At 41.6% G+C, this 14,653-nt stretch overlaps 1 protein-coding gene across 1 annotated transcript in view; it reads left to right on the forward strand.

The window, feature by feature from the left end:
* The first annotated feature begins 1,716 nt into the window (after positions 1–1,716).
* LOC120025361 (transcription initiation factor TFIID subunit 4-like) overlaps positions 1,717–14,653 on the forward strand; it is a 122,529-nt gene continuing 109,592 nt past the window's right edge. Inside the window, exons 1-2 of the mRNA XM_038969903.1 lie at positions 1,717–3,059; positions 9,642–9,802. Of these exons, the coding sequence (XP_038825831.1) occupies positions 1,727–3,059; positions 9,642–9,802 (1,494 nt within the window). The 5' untranslated portion in view covers positions 1,717–1,726. The remainder of the gene's footprint in view (positions 3,060–9,641; positions 9,803–14,653) is intronic.

Here is a 14,653-nt window from a genome sequence, read left to right on the forward strand (position 1 = left end):
TCGACCTGGCCAAGGCTTTTGACTGCCAATCACCACTTTCTTATCGGCAGACTCAACAGCCTTGGTTCCTTAAATGACTGCCTCGCCTGGTTCACCAACTATTTCTCAGACAGAGTTCAATGTGTCAAATCGGAGGGCCTGTTGTCCGGACCTCTGGCAGTCTCTATGGGTGTGCCACAGGGTTCAATTCTCGGGCCAATTCTTTTCTCAATTCTCGGGCCAACTCTACATCAATGATGTCGCTCTTGCTGCTAGTGATTCTCTGATCCACCTCTACGAAGACGACACCATTCTGCATACTTCTGGCCCTTCTTTGGACACTGTGTTAGCTAACCTCCAGACGAGCTTCAATGCCATACAACTCTCCTTCTGTGGCCTCCAACTGCTCTTAAATGCCAGTAAAACTAAATGCATGCTCTTCAACCGATCGCTGCCCGCACCTGCCCGCCCGTCCAGCATCACTACTCGCGGTTCTGACTTAGAATATGTGGACAACTACAAATACCTAGGTGTCTAGTTAGACTGTAAATTCTCCTTCCAGACTCACATTAAGCATCTCCAATCTAAAATTAAATCTAGAATCGGCTTCCTATTTCGTAACAAAGCATCTTTCACTCATGCTGCCAAACATACCCTCGTAAAACTGACTATCCTACCGATCCTTGACTTCGGGCGATGTCATTTACAAAATAGGTTCCAATACTCTACTCAGCAAACTGGATGCAGTCTATCACAGTGCAATCCGTTTTGTCACCAAAGCCCCTTATACCACCCACCACTGCGGCCTGTATGCTCTAGTCGGCTGGCCCTCGCTACATATTGGTCGCCAGACCCACTGGCTCCAGGTCATCTATAAGTATTTGCTAGGTAAAGCTCCGCCTTATCTCAGCTCACTGATCACGATAACAACACCCACCCGTAGAACGCGCTCCAGCAGGCATATCTCACTGGTCACGCCCAAAGCCAATTCCTTCTTTGGTCGTCCTTCCTTCCAGTTCTCTGCTGCCAATGACTGGAACGAATCACTGAAGCTGGAGACTAATTTCTCCCTCATTAACTTTAAGCATCAGCTGTCAGAGCAGCTCACAGATCATTGCACCTGTACAGCCTATCCAACATCCTCATCCCCATAGTACTATAATTTTTTTCTCCTTTTCACCCCAGTATCTCGACATGCACATTCATCTTCTGCACACCTATCACTCCAGTGTTAATTGCTAAATTGTAATTACTTCGCCTCTACGGCCTATTTATTGCATTACCTCCCTAATCTTACCTCATTTGCACACATATGTTATTGACTGTACGCTTGTTTATTCCATGTGTAACTCTGTGTTGTTGTTTGTGTTGCACTGCTTTGCTTTATCTTGGCCAGGTCGCAGTTGTAAATAAGAACTTGTTCTCAACTGGCCTACCTGGTTAAATAAAGGTGAAATAAAAAAATAAAAAAGACCGCCCAGACTAAAGCCTATTTTCAGTGCCATAATAAAATGTGCGGTTTCTGAGTTTATGTGAGAACTCCCACTTTATTACGTGCTGAAATGTAACCCGCTAAACAATTTCCTTACTACACTATTATGTTTTGTAATACATTTATTAATCAATGAAATGAGAAAAAAAACATCAATATTATCGCTTTGACGTCAGATTAATTCCCACAATGCCTAGTAACACGCATGCGCATTTCATTAATTTACAATCTTTAGACAGCGATCTATGATCAAAGATGGCGGGCACCTCCGACCCACTGGAAGATATGCTATTTTCTGAGGTGGATGAAAAAGCTGTGAGCGATTTAGTGGGCTCTTTGGAGTCACAACTTGTTGGACGAAGCAACCCTGCAAATACTCAGTCTGAAAACAGAGGTGCTGGGTCTACAGTCACTGCAAACCATCACTTAGGGAAAACGCTACCAGCCCAAGTGGGTAACGTTACTACACTAGTACAGCAGCAGCAACAACAACAAGGACAACATAAAGCTGGGATGCACCAGGAGATGAACTCTAACGAAATTAGCTCAGAGAAAACTGTTACATCTTCTTCGCTGAGTTCTATTCCGTCCTTTGAGGAAGCTTCCACCACTTCAGGGACCGGGGTAAACGCTACCAAGAGCGGTTTGCAATCGCATGGAACATCATCTATCACAACAGTACCTGCATCTGGTGGTGTAGCAACTTCTCCGCTTGTCAACAGCAGCAGCATCATCAGCAGCACCACCACCAGCCGAGGTTCCGCTCTGGCTTCAGGTCAGACATCAACAGACAGTGTCGATCATCCAAGAAAACGCATAACTGCATCGTTACGGAGTGCATTGGCGGGAATACAGAGTTTGAACGGTACCGGAGGAGCGGCAACGTCAAGGAATAATCCCCCTGCGGCGGGAACTGATGCGTTGATTAATAACGTTGGCACTGTGTCTAGCAGTGCAAGTGCAGCAAACTCAAGTCGGACCGTTGACGTTACATCTTGTGTAAATACGACGAATTTCACTTTATCTAGCTCCAGCATTTCCTCAACTCAATCAGCGATTCCCCTGGATAAGGGGACTCCTACTATTGCTTTGCAAAGACTACCAAGTCACATTGTAGCGAGCATCGCACATAATGGAAATGGCACTACCGTCTCGGCCTTGGTTAAACAAGGCGCGATAGGACCGATCACATCTGCAGCAGCTTCGCAAGTGAACCACAAAAAAGAGGGTTCTGAAGCGAAGTCGGACGCTCCCGTGCAGTCCAAAATAGTAATGTCCAGTCCTTTAGGTGTTGTCAATTCCGTAATAAGCTCTGTTTCCTCTCCCTCTGCTGTTTTCAACCTAGCAGCGACTTCTACTGCAAGTCTTGTCATGGCAAAGCCTGCTGTCAATGTTGTTGGACAAACTGTCACTACAACGGTTGGAATGGTAAGGCCAGCGTCACCGTCTGTGGCCACAGCTACACAGCCTCTGCTTCAACTGGGAGTCCAAGCAGCTCAAAGGATTGTTGCCCCCCAGCTGATTGTCAGACCCCCCCAACAACAACAGACGACCATTCAACTGCCACCTGGGTTTACCATCCCACCGGGTAAGGTGTTAGGAGGATGAATTTCTCTTCAAATCAGAGAGAGGGGAAATCTGCTCAGATCAAAACAATGAAACTGGGCAGGTCTTTTTGAGAGCCCTGTGCTTTGTCATTACATCAATTTTGTACTTTAATGTAAAACATTACCTGGACATGTGATGTGTTCCTTCATCATTTCCCTGTTCACTTCCTGAAGATTCCCAAAGACGCAGCAGCTTCTGAATGTGCTTTGGGCAAAGTAGCATTCATTTGATAAAACACCTGTCAATACAGATTTAAATCTGTACATTCTGTACAGATTAAAGGAGAAGCAGTTTTTTTACAACCAAATCTCTGTTTTTGATCTAAATGTCATGTTATAGAAGGGTCCAGACACCTTTTGTGTGATTTCACATGTTTTTTAGAAACTTGCCCCAAACAGCAAATCTCTTCTCATCCTCGTTGTGTAGTATAGGGGCCCTGAAAAACACGAACAAAGGCTCCAAAAACAAATGTGTCCTTTTTTGTCAGTATAATGATGCAGGTCTTTAGTTGTTTTACATATGTGCCATGTGCAATTCCGAACTTTATCCGCAACATTATATATAATTTTTTTTTGTGACGAGCGATACCTCTCCGTCCATTTTACAGGTAACCGCCAAAATAAAGGAACCACTTGAGTAAATTATGGATACTAAGTATACTGAAAGCATGGGGTGCTTACACACAGGAAGTTTCAGGCCCTTGTAGAATCTATGCCAAGGTACATTGAAGCTGTTTTTGTGGTTTGTGGTGTTCCAACGTGCTATTAAAATGCTTTATGTTGGTGTTTTCTTGGCAATTACCTGTAGCAGCAGGCTACATGGAGAATGGAACACCTGGATAGGGGAAACTGCCCGAGTCACGCAAAGGGGAATATAACATAGCGGAATAAATGTTCAGAATGACACAATTTATTGTGTAGAACATCTAAAGAGATGCGTCACTATACTGAGAGCTTTGATTTTTCTAAAAATATGTATTTGGTTGTTTCTGGAGCCTTTGTTCATGTTTTTTTGGGGGCCCCCATACTACACAACACAGATGAGGAAGTTATTTGCTGTTTGGGGTAAGTTTCTCAAACACGTGAAATCATAAAAAGGTTGTCTGGACGCTAATAACCCATCATTTACATAAAAAAAAATGAGATTTGGTTGTTAAAAAAAACAAAAAATCTTCTCCTTTACATCTGTATTGATTTTAGGTTAATTCTGTATAATGTTGAAGACATATCTGAAATTGAATAAAGTTATTACATGATTCATGACACCCATTATCAGTACAACACAAAGATCACAACCAAGACTGCATGTGAGCAAAATGTTCGCTGCTCAGTTGGTATGGTGACAAAAATGCCTACTGGTATACTGTATATAATATACAGTATATTTCAATAGCATTGACAATATGACAGAACACAGTACACAATGGCATGCATCATTCCAGTTCTAAGAAAGTTCCACAAATCTGCTTGATATCACCCAATCAAATGACTTTTCTCACATCACAAGCATGTACATATTTTGCCAATGGGCAAGTTTAATGAAGTGGCAGGACATAAAAAACACAAGACATGATCTCCTCTATTGGTATTCATCTCTCAAAGTTGTTACCATGAGCTGCATGAGGCACGTGAAAGAGTCACTCAAGTTCCATAAGGAACAATATCACTGTGTTGGCCCAGCAGACAATTAGGCCTACTCATGCATTTTGTATGTGCTCATTTTTTCATATTGCTCAAAAACTTTGACTCAGTAGAGAATAGGAATTAGAATAGGGACTTAAAAAATATATAATTATCGACACCTACAGCACTGATCACTTATCACAGGCATTTTGCTGATATTGTTCATTACGATAAGTAGCCTATACTAGAGAAATATGAAATATGAAATTTGAAATGAAATAAGATTGCTAATATGGGTGATTGTTAATGGGACAATTGATGGCTACAACCATCAAACTAGTAGTAGTTTAAAGAATAATTAAATTATTGTTATTGCATTAATTCAGGCAATTTATTGCAATATGGATTTTTGTCCATATCGCCCGAGCTGGATGACTCTTTTATAGGACAGTGGAAAGTCTAATCTTCACTAGAGCTTAGTGGAGATTAGACTTGCCACTGTCCTATAATACCCTCAAAGTTACACATTTAAAATAAACAAATAGCGGGATATGCATACCTCTGGTATGATCTATTCTGATTTGCAGAATCATTCAAACCTCAGTTAAATGGAGAAGAGACGTTTCATGGAGTGCAGGGAACTCCTGTCCCAGAGCACATCGCTGTCTGGCAATTCATGAGTTTATGAGCATTTCTCAACCGCTAGACCATATTGCATTCATCTCACCAATACATGCCTGAAGACAATCCACTGTGAGTGCTGCATATGTGCTCAGCGTGGCGCATGATTAGGTCTCCATGTGTTTGCAAGCGCTAAATGAACAGTCTGAATGAATCCATGCTGTGTGCATTTAAAAACAATGAGCCAGTCATGCTCTGATGACTTGAGGCTCACTTTTATGACTGAGATTGAGGTTGTGTCTAAAGGACTTAGTGTTCTGATTGCCTGCTTTCAGAGGATTCAATTGAGGTTACTTGTTTATGAGTTGAAGGTGGCAAGTTGAAGTTCACCTGTTGTTTAGCAAGTTCATCTGATCTGTTTTTCTAACTCTGGGGTTTGAATGAGTAAGCACCTGTCTATGAGGCTGTTCAGGCAGGCTCAGAACAGTGAAGGGGACAGATCACATGCAACGTGCTGTTTAAGAGACTATTTGGTTATGTTATTCAACCCTTATTTTCCCAGGTAAGTTGACTGAGAACACATTCTCATTTACGGCAACAACCTGTGGAATAGTTTCAGAGGAGGGGGGATGATTAGGTGGCCATGATGGTATGAGGGCCAGATTGGGAATTTAGCCAGGACACTGGGGTTAACACCCCTACTCTTATGATAAGAGCCATGGGATCTTTACTGACCACTGATGTGGCATTTACACAGGCAGCCTAATTCAGATATTTTTGTATGTTGACTTATCAGATCAGCTCTGAAAAATATCTGATGTCAAATAAAATTGTATTTGTCACATGCTTCGTAAACAACAGGTGTAGACTAACCGTGAAATGCTTACTGGTCTTTTCCAACAACAAAGTTGAAGATAAAAATACAAATACTGACACGAGGAATGAATACACAGTGAATAAAATGTTTAAATAAAGATTAAAAATAACATTGCTACTATATACAGGGAGTACCAATACCGAGTCGGTGTGCAGGGGTACGAGGTAGTTGAGGTGACTATTCAATGCCTTCAGAAACTATTCACACCCTTTGACTTATTCTACATTTTGTTGCGTTACAGCCTGAATTCAAAATGGATTCAAAAAAAACTTAGCACCCATCTACATACAACACCCCATAATGACAAAGTGAATACATGTTTTTAGAAATTTTAGCAAATGTATTGAAAATGAAATACAGAAATATCTAATTGAAATACTTTGTAGAAGCACCTTTGGTAGAGATTACAGCTGTGAGACTTTCTGGATGTGTCTCTAAGAGCTTTCCACACCTGGATTGTGCAAAATTTGCACATTATTCTTTTCGAAATTCTTCAAGCTCTGTCAAATTGGCAGTTGATCATTGCTAGACAACCATTTTCAGGTCTTACCATAGACTTTCAAATAGATTTAAGTCAAAACTGTAACTCGGTCACTCGGGAACATTCACTGTCTTCTTGGTAAGTAACTTCAGTGTAGATTTGGCATTGTGTTTTAGGTTATTGTCCTAGTGAAAAGTGAATTAATTTTCCAGTGTCTGATGGAAAACAGACTAAACCAGGTTTTCCTCTAGGATTTTCCCTGTGCTTATCTCCTTTCCGTTTATTTTTTATCCTGAAAAACTCCCCTGTCCTTAATGATTACAAGCAGACCCATGACATGATGCAGCCACCACTATGCTTGAAAATAAGGAGAGTGGTACTCAGTAATGTGTTCTATTGGATTTGCCCCAAACACAGCACTTTGTATTCAGGACAAAAAGTGAATTGCTTTGCCACATTTTTGTCAGTATTAGTTTAGTGCCTTGTTGCAAACAGGATGCATGTTTTGTAATATTTTTTATTATGTACATCAGAGGAGGCTGTTGGGAGGAGCTAAAGGAGGATGGGCTCATCATAAAGACTGGAATGGAATTGATGAAACGGTATCCAACACATCAAACAAATGGAAACCACATGTTTGCCTCCGTTCCATTTATTCAATTCTAGACATTACAATGAGCCCGTTCTCTTTTAGCTCCTCCCACCAGCCTCCTCTGATGTACAGACTTCCTTCTTTTCACTCTGTCAATTAGGTTAGTATTGTGGAGTAACTACAATGTTGTTGATTCATCCTCAGTTTTCTGCTATCACAGCCATTCAACTTTTACTGTTTTAACGTCTGCTTTGGCCTCATGGTGAAATCCCTGAGCAGTTTCCTTCCTTTCCATTAACCCAGTTAGGAAGGACGCCTGTATCTTTGTGACTGGGTGTATTGATACACCATCCAATGTGTAGTTAATAACTTCACCATGCTCAAAGGGATATTCCATGTCTGCTTTTTAAAAATCTTTACACATCTACCAATAGGTGCCCTTCTTTGCAAGGCATTGGAAAACCTCCCAGGTCTTTGTGGTTGAATCTGTGTTTGAAATGCACTTCTCGACTGAGGGACCTTACAGATAATTGTATGTGTGGGTACAGAGATGAGGTAGTCATAAAAAATCATGTTAAACACTATTATTGAACACAGAATGAGTCCATGCAACTTATTATGTGACTTCTTAAGCACATTTTTACTCCAGAATTTATTTAGGCTTACCAAAACAAAGGGGTTGAATACTTATTGACTCAAGACATTTCAGCTTTTCATTTTTTATTAATTTGTAAACATTTAGAAAAACATAATTCCACTTTGACATTATAGGGTATTGTGTGTAGGCCAGTAACAAAACATCTAAATTGAATCTACTGTATTTTAAATTCAGGCTGTAATTATGTAGTGTATGTGTGTGTTGGGGTGTAGGTACAGTATGTATGAGTGTGTGGGTAGAGTCCAGTGTGTGTGCGTAGAGTGCAAGAGAGTTAGTGCTAAAAGGGTCAATGCAGATAGTCTGAGTATCCATTTGATTAGCTATTTAGCAGACTTATGGTTTGGGAATAGAAGCTCTTCAGGGTCCTGTTGTTTCCAGACTTGGTGCATTGGTACTGCTTGCTGTGCTGTACTATAGCAGAGAGAACAGTCTATGGCTTGGGTGGCTGGAATCTTTGAAACATTTTTGGGCTTTCCTCTGACAACACCTGGAATAGAGGTCCTAGATGGCAGCTCGCCCCCAGTGATGTACAGGGCCTTACTCACCACCCTCTGTAGCGCCTTGCAGTTGGGTGCCTTTCAGTTGCCGTACCAAGTGGTGATGCAGCCAGTCAAGATGCTCTCAATGGTGTATCTGTATAACTTTTTGAGGATCTGGACACGTTCATTCTTCAGAGCAAGGTTTCCCAAAGGCCCCCCTCCCGTTTGTTTTTTTTGCCCTAGCACTACACAGCTGATTCAAATAATCAAAGCTTGATGATGAGTTGGTTATTTGAATCAGCTGTGTAGTGCTAGGGCAAAACCCAAAATGTGCACCCGTGGGGCCCCCGGACCGAGTTTGGGAAACCTTGCCTTAGAGGAACTTGATGTAAAAGGATCTGATGTGATTGGTCAAAATACCAATTAGTGGAAAGCATTTCAGAATGGAGCTTCCTGTGTAAACGCAGCCAGGGAGTCAACACATCTATTTAACGTCCCATCCAAAATTCTGCACCCTACACAGGGACATGTCCCAAATCACTGCCCTGGGGAATTTTTTAGACCAGAGGAAAGAGTGCCTCCTATCAGCCCTCCAACATTATCTGGTATCCCATCCAGGGACTGACCAGGACCAACCCTGCTTAGCTTCAGAGGCAAACCAGCAGGGAGATACAGGGTGGTATGCTGTTGTTTCAGTTGTTCCTCTGCAGAGATCTACACATATTGTAAGTCACATAGGGTCTACTTGTGTCTGGACATTACTCTTATAGCATACCCATTACCCTACCCAAAATGTTCAGTGATTAAAGTAGCTTTTGTGTGTTAGTGAGAAAATGTGTAGTATAATATAGTTACATTTTCTCTGAGTCTCTGAGTTAATCTAGAGGAGGCTTATGGAAATCTGTTTGAGGCATTTATGTTCAGTAACAGATACACTGTGTAATAAAATCTCTATCATTTCTCATTCTATTTGATGCTGATGTAAATGGAATGTACTGCTCTCATGTGCAGATTGAACATGGCATTAGGAAATCAAAATGAACATCAGAATTGAGACTACTGTTTCATAAATCCAACGTTATCTCCTTGTCACTGGTCTCCTTGTCACTTTCTAGGGTCACTATGTGACTGAAATAGGTGCATTTCATTGACAGCCAGCCCAGGTGCCTTTTAGGTCAGTGTATTGACTTTGACTGAGTATATTGTGTGTGATTGCTCTGTCTGCCCTCTAGGAATGGTGTTGGTGCGCACTGAGATGGGTCAGCTGGTGATGGTCCCACAGCAGGCCCTTGCCCAGGCACAGGCCCAAGCCCAGGCCCAGGCCCAGAACAACATCTCCCCCAGAACTGCCACACCCACTGCAGGGGCCACCTTCAGAGCAACTACCCCACAGGTAAGAGTTACTACCCCACTGTCACTACCACAGTGTGACATGCCCTTAGTTGTTCAGTGAATCAGTTACACAGAGGGATATATTAATGAAAAAATATGGATTTAGTTCATTACATTGAAAAATACAGTTGCTGAATGTATATCTCCTCTGGCTTTTGGGAAACTCATAATTTGATATTCCTTATGATGGAAAGGCCTGCATTGCATAGGATGTTGAAGTGGTAATCTATTTCATAGAAGACTAATCTACACACTGGGCTGCTCTAGGTAGCTAGGTTTTACCATTAGGTATAGTTGTAAAGAATTTGACTGTCAAATGTATGCAGACACATTCCCTGACATAACAAAAGAGATTAAGTGGTTATAGCCTGCCACCTAGCTGTCTCTCTGTAGTCTCACTTTACATTACTGAAGCCTCTGAGACAATTGGAATAGATTTATGGTTGTCGTAACACTTTACATTATGTCCTTCTGGTAACTGTAATTGCTGTAGTAACAACATTGTATTTGTATGCGTATAGTGTAAACTGTGATCTGAAACTAGTGAACAAAATATAATCTATCTGACTTACATTATGTCAGTTTAGACATGTTACATTTGTCAGGTCTTAGCCGATTGAGCTTTTATCCAGACAGGTCTGTATTTGACACAAACATTTGTATTGTGTTTTTATGTGTAATTATATAGTATTATTTTGATAGAGCAGTAGCTCTGGCTTAAGAACCTTATTTGAATGACTCTTCCGGGTCTCCTATTTTCAAAATTGAATGAGCTGGTAAATATTTCATTGAAATGTGCTTATTATCCCCTGTGGAAATGTTATTAATTGCAGTGGCGATTTTAGCATGTCAATCTTGGTGGGGCAAACTCTTTTTTATTTTTTTGCATGCCAGCAAAGCCACTACACAACACAACACTAAACAATACAGTAATTGCACTATAAAGGTGACAAACGGTACCCACAAACTGTTAGGTCCTACATAAAGCTGTCCCAACAGCAGAGATTTATTTTCAGCACCATGGAGTGAATCCTTACCACTGCTACACCTGGCTATCAGCGGAACCTTGTCTGGCAGCTAAACAGTTAATTCAGCCTCATTTACTGCCTTTTTAAAAAACATAGCTCATATGGCTGACTTGCTTAAACAAATGTGGTTTCTACTGAAAATTGAGATGTACAAATTATGGCATAAGGGAATGATGAGCGGATAAGAGGCAATTCGTAATTTCGATTAAGACATTAATGCGCGAGCTAAGACGGACATAGTCAATATAACTATTTGTTCAGCACTTTTGAAATGTACAGTGACAGAACTCAGAACATAGGCCTTTCTTACAGTTTCTTACACCAAGTCAGAACCATAGGATAAATAAAGGGGGCATATAAGCAGACAATGAAATCTCTTACATTATTCAAGGATATTTCTCTAAAACAGGCTATAGGCTACATGTGCACCACCAGTTATGAGGGGGAAAGGGACCAAAGTATTAGAGTGATGCACATTGGCTACTAACAGCTTACTACACAACATACACACTTAGTATTACTTTCTTAGCTACAGTATACAGTTGAAGTCGGAAGTTTACATACACCTTAGCCAAATACATTTAAACTCAGTTTTTTCACAATTTCTTACATTTAATTCTAGTAAAAATTCCCTTTCTTGGGTCAGTTAGGATCACCACTTTATTTTAAGAATGTGAAATGTCAGAATAATAGTGGAGAGAATGATTTATTTCAGCTTTTATTTATTTCATCACCTTCCCAGTGGGTCAGAAGTTTGCATACACTATATTAGTATTTGGTAGCATTGCCTTTAAATTGTTTAACTTGGGTCAGACGTTTCGGGTAGCCTTCCACAAGCTTCCCACAATAAGTTGGGTGAATTTTGGCCCATTCCTCCTGATAGAGCTGGTGTAACTGAGTCAGGTTTGTAGGTCTCCTTGCTCGCACACGCTTTTTCAGTTCTGCCCACAAATTTTCTATAGGATTGAGGTCAGAGCTTTGTGATGGCCACTCCAATACCTTGACTTTGTTGTCCTTAAGCCATTTTGCCACACCTTTGGAAGTCAGCTGGGGTCATTGTCCATTTGGAAGATCCATTTGCGACCAAGCTTCAACTTCCTGACTGATGTCTTGAGATGTTGCTTCAATATATCCACATAATTTTCCTTCCTCATGATGCCATCATGCACCTGTCCCTCCTGCAGCAAAGCACCCCCACAACATGATGCTGCCTTCCCCGTGCTTCATGGTTGGGATGGTGTTCTTCGGTTTGCAAGCATCCCCCTTTTTCCTCCAAACATAACGATGGTCATTTTGGCCAAACAGTTCTATTTTTGTTTCATCAGACCAGAGGACATTTCTCCAAAAAGTACGATCTTTGTCCCCATGTGCAGTTGCAAACCGCAGCCTGGCTTTTTTTATGGCAGGTTTTGGAGCAGTGGCTTCTTCCTTGCTGAGCGGCCTTTCAGGTTATGTCAATATAGGACTCGTTTTACTGTGGATATAGATACTTTTGTACCTGGTTCCTCCAGCATTTCACAAGGTCCTTTGCTGTTGTTCTAATATTGATTTGCACTTTTCACATCAAAGTACGTTCATCTCTAGGAGACAGAACACAGCCAACACTGAGGTCTTGGCTGATTTCTTTAGATTTTCCCATGATGTCAAGCAAAGAGGCACTGAGTTTGAAGGTAGGCCTTGAATACATCCACAGGTACACCTCCAATTGACTCAAATGATGTCAATTAGCCTATCAGAAGCTTCTAAAGCCATGACATCATTTTCTGGAATTTTCCAAGCTGTTTAAAGGCACAGTCAACTTAGTGTATGTTAATTTCTGACCCACTGGAATTGTGATACAGTGAATTATAAGCGAAAAAATCTGTCTGTAAACAATTGTTGGAAAAATGTATTGTGTCATGCAAGAAGTAGATGTCCTAACCGACTTGCCAAAACTATAGTTTGTTTAACAAGAAATTTGTGGAGTGGTTGCAAAACAAGTTTTAATGACTCCAACCTAAGTGTATGTCGACTTCCGAGTTCAACTGTACATACAGTGGGGAGAAGAAGTATTTGATACACTGCCGATTTTGCAGGTTTTCCTACTTACAAAGCATGTAGAGGTCTGTAATTTTTATCAACTGTGAGAGACGGAATCTAAAACAAAAATCCAGAAAATCACATTGTATGATTTTTAAGTAATTCATTTGCATTTTATTGCATGACATAAGTATTTGATCACCTACCAACCAGTAAGAATTCCGGCTCTCACAGACCTGTTAGTTTTTCTTTAAGAAGCCCTCCTGTTCTCCACTCATTACCTGTATTAACTGCACCTGTTTGAACGCGTTACCTGTATAAAAGACACCTGTCCACACACTCAATCAAACAGACTCCAACCTCTCCACAATGGCCAAGACCAGAGAGCTGTGTAAGGACATCAGGGATAAAATTGTAGACCTGCACAAGGCTGGGATGGGCTACAGGACAATAGGCAAGCAGCTTGGTGAGAAGGCCGGGTGGCGCATTGGTCTAGGGCACTGCATTGCAGTGCTAGCTGCGCCACCAGAGTCTCTGGGTTCGCGCCCAGGCTCTGTCGCAACCGGGAGGTCCGTGGGGCGACGCACAATTGGCATAGCGTCGTCCGGGTTAGGGAGGGTTTGGCCGGTAGGGATATCCTTGTCTCAGTATGTAAAATGTAATAAAATGTATGCACTCTACTGTAAGTCGCTCTGGATGAGAGCGTCTGCTAAATGACTAAAATGTAAATGTAAGGCAACAACTGTTGGCGCAATTATTAGAAAATGGAAGAAGTTCAAGATGACGGTCAATCACCCTCGGTCTGGGTCTCCATGCAAGATCTCACCTCGTGGGGCATCAATGATCATGAGGAAGGTGAGGAATCAGCCCAGAACTACAGGCAGGACCTGGTCAATGACCTGAAGAGAGCTGGGACCACAGTCTCAAAGAAAACCATTGGTAACACACTACGCCAGCACATGTCCAGGCCCGTCTGAAGTTTGCCAATGACCATCTGGATGATCCAGAGGAGGAATGGGAGAAGGTCATGTGGTCTGATGAGACAAAAATAGAGCTTTTTGGTCTAAACTCCACTTGCCGTGTTTGGAGGAAGAAGAAGGATGAGTACAACCCCAAGAACACCATCCCAACCGTGAAGCATGGAGGTGGAAACATCATTCTTTGGGGATGCTTTTCTGCAAAGGGGACAGGACGACTGCACCGTATTGAGGGGAGGATGGATGGGGCCATGTATTGCGAGATCTTGGCCAACAACCTCCTTCCCTCAGTAAGAGCATTTAAGATGGGTCGTGGCTGGGTCTTCCAGCATGACAACGACCCGAAACACACAGCCAGGGCAACTAAGGAGTGGCTCCGTAAGAAGCATCTCAAGGTCCTGGAGTGGCCTAGCCAGTCTCCAGACCTGAACCCAATAGAAAATCTTTGGAGGGAGCTGAAAGTCCGTATTGCCCAGCGACAGCCCCGAAACCTGAAGGATCTGGAGAAGGTCTGTATGGAGGAGTGGGCCAAAATCCCTGCTGCAGTGTGTGCAAACCTGGTCAAGAACTACAGGAAACATATGATCTCTGTAATTGCAAACAAAGGTTTCTGTACCAAATATTAAGTTCTGCTTTTCTGATGTATCAAATACTTATGTCATGCAATAAAATGCAAATGAATTACTTAAAAATCATACAATGTGATTTTCTGGATTTTTGTTTTAGATTCCGTCTCTCACAGTTGAAGTGTACCTATGATAAAAAATTACAGACCTCTACATGCTTTGTAAGTAGGAAAACCTGCAAAATCGTCAGTGTATCAAATAC

Source organism: Salvelinus namaycush, chromosome 30 (genome assembly GCF_016432855.1).
Source record: "Salvelinus namaycush isolate Seneca chromosome 30, SaNama_1.0, whole genome shotgun sequence".
Classification (NCBI taxonomy): Eukaryota; Metazoa; Chordata; class Actinopteri; order Salmoniformes; family Salmonidae; genus Salvelinus; species Salvelinus namaycush.